Source organism: Sesamum indicum, linkage group LG4 (genome assembly GCF_026168435.1).
Source record: "Sesamum indicum cultivar Baizhima isolate 11 linkage group LG4, ASM2616843v1, whole genome shotgun sequence".
In the NCBI taxonomy this organism is placed as follows: domain Eukaryota; kingdom Viridiplantae; phylum Streptophyta; class Magnoliopsida; order Lamiales; family Pedaliaceae; genus Sesamum; species Sesamum indicum.
In genome coordinates, this window is record NC_142660.1 from 19390109 (window position 1) to 19409041 (window position 18933).

The 18933-nt window shown below is 36.5% G+C and overlaps 4 protein-coding genes across 5 annotated transcripts; all 4 read left to right on the forward strand.

Moving 5' to 3' along the window:
• Positions 1-379: 379 nt before the first annotated feature.
• Positions 380-4256, forward strand: LOC105161317 (phenylalanine ammonia-lyase-like). Its single transcript, XM_011078963.3, has 2 exons — positions 380-948; positions 2289-4256. Exons 1-2 carry the CDS (start codon positions 566-568, stop codon positions 4036-4038), a joined length of 2133 nt encoding a protein of 710 aa, XP_011077265.3. The 5' UTR covers positions 380-565; the 3' UTR covers positions 4039-4256.
• Positions 4257-5451: 1195 nt separating this feature from the next.
• On the forward strand, positions 5452-10212 carry LOC105161318 (transketolase, chloroplastic). Its single transcript, XM_011078964.3, has 7 exons — positions 5452-6099; positions 6819-6909; positions 7520-7625; positions 7706-7988; positions 8257-8405; positions 8494-8647; positions 9001-10212. The coding sequence occupies exons 1-7, from the start codon at positions 5605-5607 to the stop codon at positions 9970-9972; spliced, it is 2250 nt and encodes a 749-aa protein (XP_011077266.1). The 5' UTR covers positions 5452-5604; the 3' UTR covers positions 9973-10212.
• Positions 10213-12546: 2334 nt separating this feature from the next.
• LOC105161319 (GCN5-related N-acetyltransferase 8) lies at positions 12547-13541 on the forward strand. The gene has a single exon (XM_011078965.3). The coding sequence runs from the start codon at positions 12616-12618 to the stop codon at positions 13321-13323; it is 708 nt and encodes a 235-aa protein (XP_011077267.2). The 5' UTR covers positions 12547-12615; the 3' UTR covers positions 13324-13541.
• Positions 13542-16560: 3019 nt separating this feature from the next.
• LOC105161321 (GCN5-related N-acetyltransferase 8) lies at positions 16561-17488 on the forward strand. Of its 2 annotated transcripts, none has more exons than XM_088879864.1 (2): positions 16561-17075; positions 17151-17488. In XM_088879864.1, the coding sequence occupies exons 1-2, from the start codon at positions 16663-16665 to the stop codon at positions 17368-17370; spliced, it is 633 nt and encodes a 210-aa protein (XP_088735990.1). In that variant the 5' UTR covers positions 16561-16662; the 3' UTR covers positions 17371-17488. The 2 variants fall into 2 exon arrangements, with proteins under 2 accessions (XP_088735990.1, XP_011077269.1); XM_011078967.3 differs by having other exon boundaries at positions 17163-17488.
• The last annotated feature ends 1445 nt before the right edge of the window (positions 17489-18933 follow it).

The window sequence follows — 18933 nt, forward strand, 5'->3', positions numbered from 1 at the left end:
ATTTTGTAGTTAAAAAAAATCAAAGTTAATAATAAAATCTAAAAAATAATTATTAAAAAAAATAAATTAAATAAAAATTTAATCGGACCAATCATAAAGCCAAATAGAGACTACAACATTCATTAGTTACCATATGGGTTGGGTTGGTGATGACAAATTCTTCATGAAAATGGAAGATGACGTTGGCTCTTCCCGCAACAACTCCTTCCCACCAACCACACCTATAACCCCTACATTCTTACACGTGTCATCATCATAGCCCTCCATTTCCCATGCGATCATCCCACGGCCAAGATTGGTTTTCAACTAACACAATAGCCTTCCCACCCAACATACAATCTCCTATGCGCCTCTATTTAAACAATCCTAAAGTCGCTCAACAACCTCAGCAATTTCAGCTTAGCTATATTCTCACAACCTTTGCAAATTTTTCATCAAGATTTCCTCATCATAAATATATATATACATATATTTATAGAGAGAGAGAGAGAGGAGAGAGAGAGGAGAGAGAGAGAGTTTTCTTGCCACTACTTTTACTATAACTAACATTTGCGGCTGCAAGAAAATGGAAAATGCAAATGCAAACAGCAGCTTTTGTGTGAGGAGCAGCAGTGATGACCCCTTGAACTGGAAGTTGGCGGCGGAGTCGCTGACGGGCAGCCACCTTGACGAGGTGAAGAAGATGGTGGCGGAGTACCGGAAGCCAGTGGTCCGGCTAGGCGGGGAGACGCTGACGATAGCGCAGGTGGCGGCGGTGGCCACACGAGATGCGGAGGAGGTGACGGTGGAGCTGGCGGAGACGGCGAGGGAGGGGGTGAAGGCGAGCAGTGAGTGGGTGATGGAGAGCATGAACAAAGGGACGGACAGTTATGGTGTGACGACGGGTTTTGGTGCAACTTCACATAGGAGGACCAAACAAGGTGGCGCTTTACAAAAGGAGCTTATCAGGTGAATAAAATACTAGGGGTTAAATGCAATTTAGCCCTTTTAACCCCTGTAATATAGAAAATGAACAAACACACCCCTATAAAAAAAATAAATAGTAAAATCACCTCTTTTGTATTTTGAATCATAAAATAAATTATACTCTTAACAAAGTTTTAGATAAAGAGTAATTTGTTATTTTTTTTTTATGGGAGATTTTTTGCTCATTCACCATCTCATAAGGGAATAAATTATAGAGTGAATAACAATTTACTCTCCTGTGATATTAAAAATGAGCCCTATGAAAAAAATATAGCAATTTACCCCCCGTACTTTTTAAAATGAAGCAATTTACCTCCTTATATAGGGAGGTAAATTACTTCATTTTAAAAAACATAGGGAGGTAAATTGTTGTATTTTAAAAAATAAAGGGAGGTAAATCGCTATTTGTTTTTTCATAAGGGGGTAATTTGCTCATTTGAGATATCACAAAGGGTTGCTTGCATTTTTTCCATAAATTATATTTCATCCTAAATTTGACGGTCGAAACACACTCAAAACGTATTTACTAATTAAATAAAATAAAAAAAATAAATGATTAGTTGAAACTGATAAAATAAATTAAATTTAATATATATAGGAATAGAAAATTATTTACTTAAAATTAATTAATAGGTTATTATTTGTAAATAAAAGAAGTAAGTGTATTTTAGCATAAAAAATTATTTTAAAGCCTTGAGTCTTAATATATCACCAAATTTAATTATATTTTCTTAAATTTGAAAATAATGATATTTGTGATCATGGGGTAGGTGGATGCCCCCCACCCTACACACACATAAAATGGCTAACTTTTTTGCGGGGGGAAATTCAACACTTATTAATGTTAATTTTTGGAAATGTTGGTTTTTCTTTTTTGTTTATTATTATTATTATTCTTTTCATAGCATTTTAGCACTTATATACATCCAAATTAATAAATAAAGAAAATGTGATATGTGAAATTTGTCCATGATAAATGTAAACACTACTTATCTACATATTTAAATAAAAATATTTTATATATGTAATATATAGAATAAAATACAAGATATTATAACTTTATAATAAAAAGTTCAATTCATGCATGGTGTTCAATTAATTTGCCAACTACACCAAATTATGGCATATTTAATGGGCTGAGTTGTGAACTGTGACCACCTACTCAAGTCAACTAAATATAAATACATAGGAACTTAAGTAATTTTCTTAATAATATATTAAAAAAAAATCTTTTATGTTGTATCCCAAATATGAACTAATTACATAATAAACTACTGAAGTAATTTTCTTTTTCTTTTTTTTTTTAATTTTTGGTATTTTAGGTTTCTAAATGCTGGAATATTTGGCAATGGCACTGAATCAAGCCACACACTGCCTCACTCGGCCACAAGGGCCTCAATGCTTGTAAGAATCAACACATTGCTTCAAGGCTACTCCGGCATAAGGTTTGAAGTCTTGGAGGCCATCACTAAACTCCTCAACCACAACATCACCCCATGCCTCCCCCTACGCGGCACCATCACTGCTTCCGGCGACCTTGTCCCGTTGTCGTACATTGCCGGCCTTCTATTGGGCCGACCCAACTCCAAGGCTATTGGGCCTAACGGGGAAGTCCTGGACCCTGCTCAGGCGTTTACCCTAGCCGGGATTGACACGGGATTCTTTGAGCTCCAACCCAAAGAAGGCCTTGCACTAGTAAACGGCACGGCCGTGGGCTCAGGCCTGGCCTCTATAGTCCTCTTTGAAGCCAACGTTCTTGTTGTACTGTCAGAAGTTATATCTGCGATTTTTGCTGAGGTCATGCAAGGCAAGCCCGAATTCACAGACCACTTGACTCATAAGTTGAAGCATCATCCAGGCCAGATTGAGGCTGCCGCTATCATGGAGCACATACTTGATGGAAGCTCATACATCAAAGAAGCACAAAAGACACATGAAATGGACCCCCTGCAGAAGCCTAAACAGGACCGCTACGCACTCCGCACCTCGCCCCAATGGCTTGGTCCGCAGATTGAAGTAATTCGGGTTGCAACAAAATCTATCGAAAGAGAGATCAATTCTGTCAATGACAATCCATTGATTGATGTATCAAGAAATAAGGCATTGCATGGGGGGAATTTCCAGGGGACGCCTATCGGCGTGTCGATGGACAACGCTCGTCTAGCAATTGCTTCTATTGGGAAACTCATGTTTGCACAATTCTCTGAGCTTTTAAATGACTTCTACAACAATGGCTTGCCATCAAATCTATCTGGGGGACGTAATCCAAGCCTGGATTACGGATTCAAGGGGGCCGAAATAGCAATGGCAGCTTATTGCTCCGAGCTACAATTTCTAGCCAATCCAGTCACAAACCATGTCCAAAGCGCTGAGCAGCACAACCAAGATGTGAACTCATTGGGGCTGATTTCTTCAAGGAAAACAGCAGAGGCAGTCGACGTTCTGAAGCTCATGGCCTCGACATTCTTGGTTGCTTTATGCCAAGCCATCGATCTAAGACACCTGGAGGAAAATCTCAAGGCAACGGTGAAGAACACCGTCAGCCAAGTGGCTAGAAAGGTCTTAACCATCGGCTCGACTGGTGAGCTCCATCCATCCAGGTTTTGTGAGAGGGACCTGCTGAGAGCTGTAGACAGAGAGCACGTTTTTGCCTACATCGACGATCCATGCAGCGCTAACTACCCGTTAATGCAAAAACTACGACAAGTGCTAGTCGATCACGCATTGATAAGCAATGAGGGGGAGAAGAGCCTTAGCACCTCGATTTTCCACAAGATTGGCGCATTTGAGGAAGAATTGAAGGCCCTTTTGCCTAAAGAAGTCGAGAGTGCTCGAGTTGAGCTGGAAAGCGGGAGACCGGCTATAGCCAACAGGATCAAGAACTGCAGGTCTTATCCATTGTACAAGTTTGTGAGGGAGGAGCTAGGGACTGGTTTTCTAACAGGCGAAAAGGCTCGTTCGCCCGGGGAGGAGTTCGACAAGGTGTTCACAGCCATATGTGAGGGGAAACTGATTGATCCATTGCTGGAGTGCTTGAAGGTATGGGATGGCGCTCCCCTTCCAATCAGCTGATCATGACATGGTTCTGGTCTGCATAGACCACCTCATAGTATATATATTACATGCATATTTATTGTCCTTAATTGATTTGAAGTCTTCACAAATCAATGTCCGTATATGGACAAAAAAAGTGCTCAAACTTGTTAATGATACATGTATTTTTGTAATTTGTGATGTCAAACTGCAACCACAAGTCATTTGATTCGGAATGGTATCCTTTTTAACCAACATCTTTATGTCAGAAAAACATTAAGATATGTATCTTCAGATTTTATGCAACAGGTATCGAATATGTATACTGTTAATTATGAGTAAGGTTATTACACATAATGTGTATTAACTGAATTGGTAAGAACGGCTCACTTCTGATCGAAAATTTATGGATATGATTTTAGTGCTTGATCAACTTCTTAGGATAATCAAAACTAATTAAAACCCATTTTAGAAACTGAGAATCTAAAAAAAAAAAAAAATATTATCCATAGACACTTGAAATACACTTTTTGTTTGGGTTGGTGGGATGGTTACTGGTGGACCTGACATTCTTTGAATATTGTCTAAAGGCACATCAACCACTCTCTTGTTTTGTTGCTTATGAAGTTTTATTTTTCTGTCTTCATTGATTAATTTAGTACTCTCCTGGAAATTTAAAATATAAACTGTGGGTTGTGTGTTTCGTCCACAACTGGTGTATAATTTGGCTGTCTATTCTAGTTGTTCTATGTTGCTTGATATATAATTGACATAAATTATTAATTAATAATTTTTAAATTTATCATTAACTAAAAATTAAATACATTTTGCACCCGAAATATACTTATAGCTTATTCATGTATGAAAAAAATCAAAAATTCTGCTAAACAAATAATTTAGTATTAATAAGATAAAAATACCTTTTTTACTTGTCTCGTACAAGTTTTCATTTATCCTCCCTTTCACAAAAATTATCCATAAACTTTATTTTTTGTGACTTTGAATTTTTATTGAAAGTTTATTTAAAAAATAATAATTTAATTTTATTTTTTTATAAATTATTTTGGTGCGTGCAAAAACGCACGGGTCTAATAAATATGAACCATTATTTAAAACTTGAGCTGAAACAAATGCGAATCCTGAAGGGAGACCTGCAAAAAAGACGTTTACACTCTGACGTCCAAATTAGTATTAGATTTGAGATTAATCATATTTGATTCAATTAAATTAATTATATAATAAGTGTATATATTAATGTGATTGATTATTTTTTTAAAATTATGTATTAATCACATAACAAGTATACTATATTTATTGTATAATTAATTTAAATCTAAACAAATTTAATCCAGATTAAAAAAATTTTAAAAATAAAATTTACAACCAAAAAATTCCAAACAAGCTCTAGTCAAACACCCAAACTCTATAAACCATTTATTTACATCATCCTTCTTCTCTTCTGAAGCCACGTACACCTTTCTACTTCCAGGCCAGCTTCTCTTCCTCAATCGGCCAGCCCTCCTTCCAACACGTACTGCTCCTACACCTCTTCTTGTCAACTCCCCCCAACGCGCGCGCGCGCACACACACAACACAGAGATCAGCATGGCAATCTCTTCCCTTCTCCTGAACCCAATATACCCCCCACACCTTCCTCCAAAACCACCCACTCGCCTGCACAAAACCAGTAAACCCTTCACATGCAGAAACAGCCTCCCGAAAACCACCACCACAAACCCTCTCTTAAAAGACCCCAACCACAAGCTCTCCTGGAAAGACGAGCTCCAAAACGCGTACCCCAATGAGTCCTCCGCCCTGGAATTCGACGTTTCCGATGAGAAATTCCAGGAACTTGTCGACAGGCGCTGTGCAGACAACCTCAGGATGCTGATTCTTGATTCTGTCCAAAAGGCGAAAGCGGGCCACCCTGGAATGGCCCTGGGGATGGCTGAAATCGGGGTTTTCTTGTACAGGCATGTGCTCAAGTACAATCCCAGGAATCCCAGGTGGTTTAACAGGGACAGGTTTGTTTTGAGCGCTGGCCATGGGTGTTTGCTTCAGTATGTTTGCCTGCATCTTGCTGGATTCCAATCTGTTCAGGTACTCGGAATTTATGTCTTTGTTCTTTCTTTTTACGGCTGCTCTAGTTTTATAAAGTTGTGGGTGATCATCTAGTAAAATTGTGCAAGAAAATTTTATCATAGTAAAAAAGTAATAGAGTTATTATTTATGTAAGAGCAATTTATATCCAGACCACTAAATATTTCATTTCTAGTACTGCATTTTTGTGTTTCATATTAGAATTTGTCCTGCACTTTTGCAATACTCCAGTTCTTGAAAAATTTGAGTTATGATTTTTGTTTGGTTGTTGGTTATGCAATTTGTAAGGGGGGGAAGGATAAAGAAAGCAAGAAAGAAAATTTTCATAGTGGAACAGTTATCATTCGCAGTAGAAGGTCAATGAACTTGCACTTTGGCAAAATAAGAGTTGCTAATAATAGAGTTACGTTGTCCCAAAAAACACATGAACATGAATACATAGTCTTTATAGTGGCTGGTTTTGTTGCTTGAACTCTCCGAAATTGGAAACTTAGAGTTCTTGTGCATAATTCAATTTAGCCAAGAATTTGTGGAGCTGGTTTGTGACATACGATAGGCATAATCTAAATAGCTTGGCGTCTGTATTGATTTTGTTGACTATACGTTGTTCCTTTGAATCTTAGAAAGAAAATTGAAACAGTGGGACAATCCACATCAGTTTAACTTCCGTCGTCTTGGTTCCATGAACTTTTCTGTCACAAATTTATTAATTTAATCAGATTGAAGACCTCAAACGGTTGTGTAAGCTTGGCAGTAGGACTCCGGGCCACCCAGAGAATACAGTGACAGACGGCATTGAAGTCACAACAGGTACTAATTTAAAATATATTGATCATCAATAGACTTCCTTGAACGTAATTTGGAGGAATTAGATACTTTATGAAAGAAAGGGAAAAGTATTATTTTAGTCCGTTAAGTATGTCTAATTTTAATTTTAGTCCGATAACTATGTCCATTTTTGTTTAGGTCCAGTAACTTACGAAATTGCTTACTTTTAGTCATCTGGCAGATTTTCGGACAATTTTACCCCTATGAGTGCATATGGACTAAAATGCCTTTCAAAAGTTGCATAGGGGTAAAATTGTCCGAAAATATGTTAGAGGACTAAAAGTAAGCAATTTCGTAAATTACCGGACCTAAACAAAAATGGACATAGTTATCGGACTAAAATTAAAATTAGGCAGACTTAGCGGACTAAAATAATACTTTTCCCTGAAAGAAATCCACAATTTTGAGGAAACATAAAATGCCATATTTCCTAGGAAAAGACAAATATGTAGACTAGAGAAAAATCGAATAGTGAATTAAGGTTGTCTTTCCCGGGCTTGGGAATCAAACTTTGTGCTCTCCAAGTGTGCTCGAACTCTATTATATTTTTTAATGACTGTGCATTTGATATACTTGTTTTGGTAATCACCAGGACCTCTTGGACAAGGTGTAGCCAATGCAGTCGGCCTTGCTCTAGCCGAAGCCCACTTAGCCGCTAGGTTCAACAAACCTGACGTTTCCGTCGTAGATCATCGCACGTGAGCATAAAAAAGTCTTATTTATTTGATCCAATATAATGATGATTTTCTCGATTATGGCCGGTTATTCTTTGATACAGATATTGCATTATGGGCGATGGATGTGCTATGGAGGGCATATCGCATGAAGCCGCATCTTTAGCGGCACATTGGAAGCTCAATAAGCTCACATTGATTTATGATGATAATCGTAATACAATTGATGGTTCCACTGACCTTGCATTTACTGAGGATATCTCGTTGCAATTTAAGGCATTGGGTTGGAATACAATAACGGTGGATGACAATCATAGCAATATGAGATCGTTCAAGAGCGCAGTTTTGGCTGCTTATAGAGAGACCGAAAGACCAACTTTTATCCGGGTATATATGGCTCCTTTGTCTCTTATTTCTCACTTATTAGTTGCCCGCAGAAGAAGAATGGGATTAAAGATATTAAATATTGATTGATGCTTCTATCTAATAACTTAACCTTTTAGAATTTAGATAAAGTGGACTTTCAATATGGTATTAGAGTCGGCCCAAACACGAGGGCTCGGGTTCAAATTTCACTACCAAAAGAATATCGCTTGCTTTACATTTATTTTTCCATGATGATAAAACAAAAAAAAAAAAAAAACATGAATGTCAGGTAAAGACGCGCATAGGCAAATTGTCGAAGAAGGAAGGGACGTCAAAAGCTCATCATGGAATATTTGACGAAGATGATGAGAAGCAAATGAAACAAAAGGTTAAATGGGACAATCGAGAGCCATTTTATGTCATTCCTATGGTGTACAGGTATATATATTATTGCATATATAATGAATTTAGCTCCTTTACTATCTAAGTATCCCAAGGTTGTAAAACTTTCAGCATGCATTTCCAGGGAAATGCAAGTGCAAGCAGATCATGGTGAAGAATTAGAGAGGGATTGGTGCTCCAAATTGTATTATTATCAAAGCAAGTACCCGCAAGAGGCTGTAGAATTTAAGTCTCTCCTTTACAATGGAATGCTTCCAGGCTGGGAAAATTCATTACCGGTAACGTATGCATATAATTTGCCATTAGATTGAAAATTTGTTTATTGTCTGTTGCTAATATCCGTCTAGTAGTTAGAAAATAGCAGACGATCACATGGGACATATATCAAGTTTGATGCCAATGAATCCTGCTACAAAAAATTCTGTAAGAAAAGACTATTACTTGGCTATCTATGCATGTCACTTCCAAGCGAGAAATTAGATAGTGCTTTCCAATTGTCATCTGCAAATCTTGCTGTTTTCCCGGGATAGGGCAAGGGTTAAGTTTCCAATTGATAATGTAGTTCATAGTTACATTGTTTTTTCACATGCATGATGTTGCAAAAATGATATTTGTTTTCCGATTTTTCCAGACATGGTCTACATCCGACCCTCTCGATGCCACCCGAGGATACTCTGAGAAGTGTCTCAACCAGCTTGCCAAAGTGCTTCCGGGTTTGATAGGTGGAAGTGCAGATCTTGCTTCCTCCAACAAAGTGTACTTACACGACTATGGAGACTTTCAGCAACCGGCATCTCCTGGGGGCCGGAACATTAGGTATGGAGTTCGCGAACACGCTATGGCTGGAATTTCGAATGGCATTGCATTACACGGTGGTGGTTTGATCCCATTTGCAGCAACTTTCCTCGTATTCTCCGACTACATGAAAAACTCCATTAGACTATCTGCTCTAAGTCATGCTGGAGTCATCTACATCATGACCCATGATTCAATCGGTTTAGGCGAAGATGGGCCAACCCACCAACCCGTTGAGCATCTTGTTGGACTTCGGGCCATCCCCCGCTTGTTACTTTTCCGACCGGCAGATGGCAATGAGACCTCGGGAGTCTATAAAGTGGCTGTCGCCAACCGAACCGTGCCAAGCGTGATTGCACTGTCAAGGCAAAAGGTCTTGGCGCACGTGGAGGGAACATCTGCGGATGCAGTAGCAAGAGGTGGTTATATCGTGAGCGACAACTCTGGGCCAAATTTGCCGGAGATCATATTGATTGGTACCGGCTCCGAGCTGTGCCTATGTGAAGGCAGCGCCAGTGTGTTGAGGAAAGAAGGGAGAAGAGTGAGGGTAGTTTCACTTGTGTGTTGGAGGCTTTTCGACCAGCAACCGGCGGAATACAAAGAGGAGGTGTTGCCTCCTGGCGTGCCGAGACGTGTTAGCGTGGAAGCAGGCTCCCCGATCGGGTGGAGGGAATACGTCGGGCCTGAAGGTGTGGTTCTTGGCGTGGAGGAGTTTGGAGCTAGTGGAGCACATTTGGATACATTCAAGAAGTATGGTTTTACAGAAGAAAATGTCACCAGGGTGGCAAAGAGACTCCTCTCCCAGTAAAGGAGGAATGGCCGTGAGCTGAGATGCAAACTTTGACGGTATAGAGCTGGTTATATGATGTATAACTTTTTTCTAAAAATAAATAGATGATGTGAGTATTTATATTTTAAAAATACACAATTTTTTATAAAAAAAAAATATAAGGTGCAATTAGAATTAGGTGTGAAAAATTGTTGTTTGGTAAGGAAAACTTTGATTTGAACTTGAATAAATCATAATATCTGAAAATTCATTCCTGAAGCTTGTTTGCACTCGTATTCTTTCCCCTAGAGTATAAAATCCCCTAATCACACCGAGGGATGGACACCCTGGCTGCCAAAGCAGTACCAAGCCATCCCGATGTGCTTTAATCATAGCCCATTCTTTCTTTGGATCCCTAGGTGACCGCTTCACGTATTCAAGAAATTCCCACCTCTTGTGCAAGTTGAACCTCCAGGTGAGTTGGGCTTTTGCTTTGGACTGAGTATATTTCTTGGGCATCATTCAGCCGGAGGAGAGAACTAATTTCATCCTTAAAGTAGTGAGCTTTTAGCTAAGGGCATCTCTTGCTCCTTCTCCCAAAAGTGGGAATGCTTTTACACTGTACCCTCCCTCTCGCACACAAATGTGAGGCAACTTTCTTGTTAGAATGATTTGATGGCTAGTCCCTAGTTTAGGGGTGGCAGATGAGTCAGGCTTTTGAGTTCGACTTGAGCTCAGTTATAACTGTTCGATCTGGTGAATATTTTTTTTTATTTTATTTTATATATTTTTATTTTTAAATTTTTTTATATATTTAATTTTATATTTAATATTTGATCAATTTTATAATCAAAATTGACCATATATTATTATTATTAATTAATATCATACATTTTATTTTGGATAATAATAAATTATGGTACTTTTATTTATACATTTAATCTTTATACAAAAATAAATTTAATCAACAACTTAGTAAATTATAATATTTTTTATATTTAAAATTATTATTTAATATGATATATATAAACTTTATGTTATATTTTAATATATATTTGTATTACGTTATACATTTTTTAAATTGACAAGTAATTCACTTATGATTTTTTATTATTTATAAATTTATGTCAAAATTTAGTAATTTCTATGAATTAATCTAAAAATCATAATAATAATAATAATAATAATGATCATGATGATGATGGTTGAACAATTCTAATTATTATTTTATTATATATATAATGAGATTAAAAAGTTTAATCAATAATTATGATATCTTAAAATTTGAGCACCCGATTTATACGAAATTAAATATATACAAGACTGTATCCATTAGATCATGTCAGACGGTATGATTTAAAATCACATGGTCTGATTCAAAGATACATCGTCTTGAATGATTACTCTTATGTTTCGAGTACGATATCTCGACATCCGTATATCTAATAAGTCTAAAACTTTACCAAACATATTTTTTTGTATGTTTTATCATATCTAATGGTCTGATATGAATTTTGATGGCCCGATTAATCCATGTTGTTCAACAATGTAAGATGATAATTACATCAATGTTATACTAATATTTATAAATATATAAATTTTGCAAATTGTGAATATATATTAATTTCAACTATAAAATTTTTTTATGTATTTTAATTGCATTATTTCAACTATCGCAAATTATTTTATCCAAATATAGGGTTTGGTGAAGCTGCCCATGTGAATTTATACTCATTTAAGCTACCAATTGTTAAACGTGTGCAGACGAACGGTTCACAATCGACATGAGCATAAAATCACATGGACAACACTGAATTTTTTCCTAAAATACACTTGTTCGATCACATCTTTTCGTATAAAAAATTACAATCAAATATTTTAATTTCAAACATATCACATTTATTCATAAGAAACACATCACAACACTTTCTAATCCAAAAATATTTTTATTTTTCAACCAAAATCAATACAAAAACAAATTATTATCTAAAAGTATTGAAAATTAAAACTAAGAATGACAACAAAATGAATTCTTTATGTGAGGAAAAGAATGTTTTATGGGTAGTCCTTTGTTGCAATAATTACCCAAAAACTAGTTGGTTCCAGTGACTTCCATAATTCTCAATTATTAAGAAGCGTGACGGATTATAAAATCGTACTTCTTTTGAAAGACTTGCTTATTGTCACCATCACTCATAAAAAATAATAAAAATAAAAGTCACGAATAATATAATTGTAAAACATAAAAAAACACTATTCGAATAAATTTTATTCCAATCATATTAAATTACTAAAAATACATCATATTTTATTATACAATTAATATGTAATCCTTTAAAAATTAATTTTTTTCGTATCCTAATTCTCCAATAGGGGATAATTTTAAAAAATAAATTATATATATAACATAATATTATATATAATAAGATAAAAGTATTAAGAGATTGCTTTTTTTTTTTTTGTTTTAGTAACATAATTTCAATTGATTTTTTTTACATAAGTAGTATTGATTAATTTTAATTTTAAAATGTAAATGATTTAACTTAATTATTTATTACTTTTTAAAAAATATTTCTTTTTTATAATCATATAAATCCTTTCTTGGCCGAAACCCGAAGAAACTCCAAAGTAGACCTACGCCATTTGCCAACTTCCAGAAACCTCTCCAAGAACTTCGAACCAATGGCAGCTGCAGCGCCGCCCCCGCCGCCGGCCGCCGCCCCAATCACCCTCCCGGAGCCCACTCCTTCCGGCCACACTCTCTTCACGCGCATCCGCCTCGCCACCCGTGAGGACGTCCCCCACATTCACAAGCTCATCCACCAAATGGCCGTGTTTGAGCGCCTCACCCACCTCTTTGAAGCCACCCCCGCCGCGCTCTCCGCCACCCTCTTCCCGCCGAACGCGCCTCCTCCGTTCACTTCCTTCACAGTCTTCCTCCTCGAGCTCTCCACTTCGCCATTCCCACCATCCCAGAGTCCCCATTTTATACCTCGGCTCAAATCCCTCCACCTCGACCTCCCCATCCACGACCCAGAAAAGGAAGCCTTCAGAAGCAACGCTAGTGATGCTAACGATGATGTTATTGTTGGTGGGTTTGTGCTGTTCTTTCCTAATTACTCGACGTTCCTGGCGAAACCCGGGTTCTATATCGAGGACATTTTTGTGAGGGAGTGCTATAGGAGGAAGGGGCTGGGGAAAATGCTCTTGTCGGCGGTGGCGGCGCAGGCGGCGAAGATGGGCTACGGGAGGGTGGAGTGGGTAGTGCTGGACTGGAATGTGAACGCCATTAAGTTTTACGAGCAGATGGGGGCACAGATTTTGCCAGAATGGAGGATTTGTCGACTGACTGGCGAAGCCCTTCAGGCTCATGCTCATGTTAACCTTTAATTTGATTTTGTTGGAATGATCAATTTTCAGGAGCTTCTGATGATCGAACTGGCGGGAATGTTATGAGGGGAAGATTAAATTGGTTGAAGCGGTTGCGTTAATACGAAGGGGATTGTTTGCTGAATTTAGTGTTATAATACAAACTTGTTGGTTTTGTGAATTTGACACTGATATTAACGACTGTTCCGCTTACTTCAATGCAAATATAAATTGTTTGATGTGTGAGTTCTCTGCAATTTACTACAATTGTTAATGTGTTTCCTTTTTTCAATTGTTGAAAGTTGAGATAGATTAAAACTGAAGTTGATGATTATGGCATTGCTGAGGATTGCAGGAGATTGTTTAGCATTGCTACAAGGGAATCCTTGTGAATTCTGAAAACATTAGCTGTTGTTACCTCTAGTTCTGAGCTGGTTTTTATTCGACTATGAGTAACTTCTGATCTTGAGTTCTGATGCTAAATGTATTTTCTCTGATATTTGGTACATTATGATGATGCCAGATGTCCTTGGTGATTGCATAAATAGTATATACTTGCTCTTTCTTACCATGAAGATTTTCTTATGGTAATTCAATTTAGTCGTGCATTTTCGACATTGTCTTTCTTTTGTCATGTCGGTTAGCCCAAATGTATCCCTCTTTTGGTTGATTAAAATCTTCACATTGCTTAAGATAAAGTCTGATAGTTTGTGGTTTTGTAATTTTTTGGGTCTATACAAGGATTTGAGAAAAATTAACTTGGAACGTTCTCTTATCCCCCCTTTTCCCCTTTGCCTCAGTGCCACATTAATGTCAACTTTTTGGGATTTTGAATCCCCTAACTGTTTAGAAATATCATGAAATGATAGTGAAAGTGGAGTGGCTCGTCTCTTCATGGAATCTGATATCAGAAGGCATGGTGCGGGCACTGCAATTTGATTAATATTCTTGGAAGTCTATCTCAGACAGGGTTGATTAATTTTTCTTCTGTTTTTACACTTCTGGTGCTATGCATTTGTTTTTTCACCACCTGCACATGAAAGTGCTGCGGCTGCACCAACACTCTGTGCAGGCTAGAACAGCCCAATTAACCTGTTCTAAACGACGTTGCAGCTGCACCATGAAAACCTGGTGCAGGGCTACACCAACTCCAAACTGACCTGCATGCATCAGATAGTGCCGTTCTCCCTCTTGAAGAAAATAGGAAGAACATTGAATAGAGACTCGGTACTGGTGAAAGATGAGTTTTGGAGTGCATTTTTGGCCTTCCCTGCCTGTTTTTGTTGTCTCTTTTCTTTCGATATGCTAGAATTATTGCTTCCATTTGCTATTCCTAGTCTGCTTTAGTTTACGTTAAAATCCAGTCTTGTGCTGCTGCTAGTTGCATTAACAGACATTGGCACATGTGCGTATTACTTGGAATATGCATTGTCACTTTTGCATAATTTTGACTGTTAATATTTCTGTGGCCCAAAAGATCCAAACTAATAAGCCCACTTGGAGGCCCACCCAACCAAACTGACGGGCTGACCCATTGACCATTTTGACCCGACCTAGGTTTGCCCTCTCTCCGATTGACGAAAATTTAAGTTAAAGGTTTTAAAATGTTCCTCTTTAAGAGAGGATTCGAACGGTATCACTGGCCATCGAAAACTGATTTGGACAGCGTTGGAAACTTAGAAATAAGTTTTTGGCAAAAAAAGGGGCGAGAATCGCAGTTTTTTCATTTTCTTTTAAATTTTTAATTCATTTTAATTATTAATTAAAATATATTTTAGTTAATTAAAAAGATTTTAAATACTGCATGGCCAGTTTTCTTTACCGCTTATATAGTCGAATTTATTTTATTTATTTTTATGCATTCCGCCTACATGTTCGATTCTTCATACCGCCTTATGTCCAGATTTAAATTTTCTTTCGAGTTTTTCGATCCTCCATGACCTTCAGTCATGGTTATATGGTAATATAATTTAATATTTAATATTAAATAAATTAATATAATTTAATATTTTAATTTAAATCATAAAAAAATATAAAAATAAATGATATTTTAGTAAAAAAATACCTAAGAAAAAGATAAAAAATAGTTAAAAAATACCCCCACACGCACAAAGAGCCTGTGTAATGCATCTTCCGTTAATTACTAACGGAAGGGGTATTTGTTGTTTTTGTTGCTGAGTTTTACAAAACATACGGGGTCTTTTAGCCTATTTTTAAAATAGAAGGGCTTTTTAGCCGACTTTTTGAAACACAGTGGGGTTTTATGCATATTTTTCATATATAATTGTTGATTCATGCACAACACTTAAACTTAGGAAAAAATGCAAGCAACCCCTTGTGATATGCAAATGAACAAATTACCCCCTTATGAAAAAATAAATAGCGATTTACCTTCTTATATTTTTTAAAATTCAATAATTTACCCCCCTATGATTTTTAAAATGAAGCAATTTACTCCCTGTTATAGGAGGTAAATTGCTTCATTTAAAAAGTATAGGAGGATAAATTGCTATATTTTTTTTCATGAGAAGGTAATGTGCTCTTTTTTAATATTATAGAGGGGTAAATTGATATTCACCCATTAAACTTACATGATCATAAAAAATATATATATATATATTATTAATATAGGAATAAGATAATCAGAAAATATATAGCAAATAAAATATATATAATCGAAAATATTTAATATGTAAAAGTGTAAATTGATTGTTGTTAAATTATTCAAATTATTAGAAAATATCAATCAACTACAAATATGCAATTTAAAAAAATAAAAATTGTGAATTTAAATTAAGATTGTTATAATGAGAATAAAATATTAAAAAATAAAGTTGGATTTATTTACAAAAATGTCAGAACAGCTAGAAGTACCCTAACTTTTGGTATAAAAATGTTTCTTATAGCCATTTTAGCAACAAAAAATTATAATTCCAAACACGTTAAAAGTACTTTTAGAGAGTCACATTTTCGAAACTTGAGCAAACACTCATTTAGTTTCTTAAATTTATAAATTTGTCAAAGCAATCTTACTTTTTTAAACAGAAAAATTACTTTTTATATTTTTATATGCTATCATGATATATTATTTTATGTGAATAATTAAATTTTGAATAACTCTTCAAAATGCGGATAATTGGACAATAAAAACACATGCTTAAAAGTTGAAGAGATGCCGTAGAGCACAGGATAGTTGAGAATTTTAGAAAGTCAACAGATATTAGGAAAATATAATTATTTATTTATTTGTCTTTATAATAATCCGTTCTTGGCCGAAGATACATCGAAACCCGAAGAAACTTCACAGCAGAACTACGCGTTTTGCCAACTTTCAGGAACCTCTCCTAGAACTCCGGAACAATGGCAGCTGCAGCACCGCCGCCGCCGGCCGACTCCCACATCCCCCTCTCGGAGCCCACCCCTTGCGGTCACGAGCTCTTCACTCGCATCCGCCTTGCCACCGTGGAGGACGTCCCACACATTCACAAGCTCACCCACCAGCTGGCTGTATTCGAGAGCCTCACCCACCTCTTTCAAGCCACCCCGGCCACACTCGCCGCCACCCTATTCCCCCCGAACGCGCCTCCTCCCTTCACTTCCGTCACAGTCTTGCTTCTCGAGCTCTCCACTTTGCCATTTCCCCCATCGGAGAATCCACATTTTACACCTTGGCACAAATCCCTCCACCTTGACCTCCCCATCGATGACGACCCCGAAAAAGAAGCCTTCAGAAGCAACGCTGGTGATGTTAACGAAGATGTTACTGTTGGCGGGTTTGTACTGTTTTTTCCTAACTACGCCGCGTTTCTGGCGAAACCCGGGTTCTATATTGATAACATTTTTGTTAGGGAGTATTGTAGGAGAAAGGGGCTGGGGAAACTGCTCTTGTGGGCGGTAGCGGAGCAGGCGGCAAAGATGGGCTACGGGAGGGTGGACTGGGTGGTGCTGGATTGGAACGTGAACGCCATTACATTTTACGAGGGGATGGGAGCGAAGATTTTGCCGGAATTGAGGTTTTGTCGGCTGACGGGTGAAGCTCTTGAGGCTTATGCTCACGTTAACCCTTGATTTGATTGTGTTGGAATGATCATTTTGAAGAAACTCCTTTGTTGATCTGAAGAGGATTGTTTGATGTTAATGATCGTTGTGCTTACTTCAATGCAAATATAATATGTTTGATGTGTGAGTTCTCTGCAATTTACTACAATCGTTAATGTGTTTCTTTTTTCAATTGTATAAAATTGAGGTATGCTCCGAGGAGGCATTCTCATGTGCAAAAAAGTTAAGCTCTATGGAAGTATTAATAATTTCTATTGTTATTTTTTTGGGGAATTTATTACAAAAATATAAAAAAAAAATAAATTAGTAAAGTAGGGTAAAATTGAAGGTGTTAGAAAAGTAAGTGGCACCGCGGTGCCACATTTTTTTACTTAAAAAAAAAAAATCTGTATGTCACCGCGGTCGCCAACCACGGTGACATTATTTTTTAAATTTTTTTTTTTTAATGTGTCACCGTGGTTCATCACCGCGGTGCCACTTACTTTTCTAACACCTTCAATTTTACCCTACTTTACTAATTTTTTTTTGGCATTTTTTTAATAAATTCCCCTATTTTTTTTCCCAGTAAAATAGTGCCCTACACTTAGGTAGAGTATCCTCTATGCCCCGTCGTGTATAAGCACCAAGAAGATAATTTTATCTCTAATAGACACGAAATAAGCCCTTTATATGTAGTTTAGATGGTATCCACTAGGGATCGTAAATGGACGGATCGGGTCAGTTTTGAGTTGGGTTCAATATGAGTTGGACTTAAGATAGGTTTGAATAAATGAATTGAAATGGATTAGGTTGCAAATGGACGGGTCAGGTCGGTTTTGGGTTGAATTTAAAATGGATTTTGAATTAATAAATTGGGTTGGGTCGATGATATTTATTTTTTTATATATAATATTTATTAAATTAAAAATTTTATGTAATGGTAATAAAAGGGTTGTTTATTTTTTATTATAAAAAAATTATAATAATATAATTTTTTTTTATACGTTAATATTAATATGTCGAGTTGTGATTTGAGATCACGACTTGGCCTATTTTTTTTGTTTAATTAAATTGTGTATAAATTAATTATATAAAATTAATTTTTGACAACATATTATAGTCCAAAAAATTATAATATTAAAATTTTATTAATTTAAAAAATTACAATTAAGTGTACAAATGTAATAGTGTATATTTCTTTTTTACAATTGTAAACAATGCAATAAAGTATATAATTTTAAATGTAAAAAATGTCCTGTTCCACAATTGCGTCTGTGGCGTTGACGCCGAGGTCTTCTTATTTCCTCGCACCACATTTTGTACTGGCTCATTTTGCGCCGCATTTTCATCACCACCGAACCGACTAGATGTTGTTGCAAAACTAGACTCCACATTGTCACAATATGCACTAAACGATGTAAATAGAATTGGTGAAATATTGTATCCTTGTGCATATGCTTGATTAAAATACCAAGACCAAGGTCAAGATGTACTTGTGAAGAATAATCTTGTGTTTGGTTTGGCATATACAGAGTCGATTGAAACCAATCATCTTAAGGCGGTTGAGACATATAATAATCTTGAGGCGGTTGA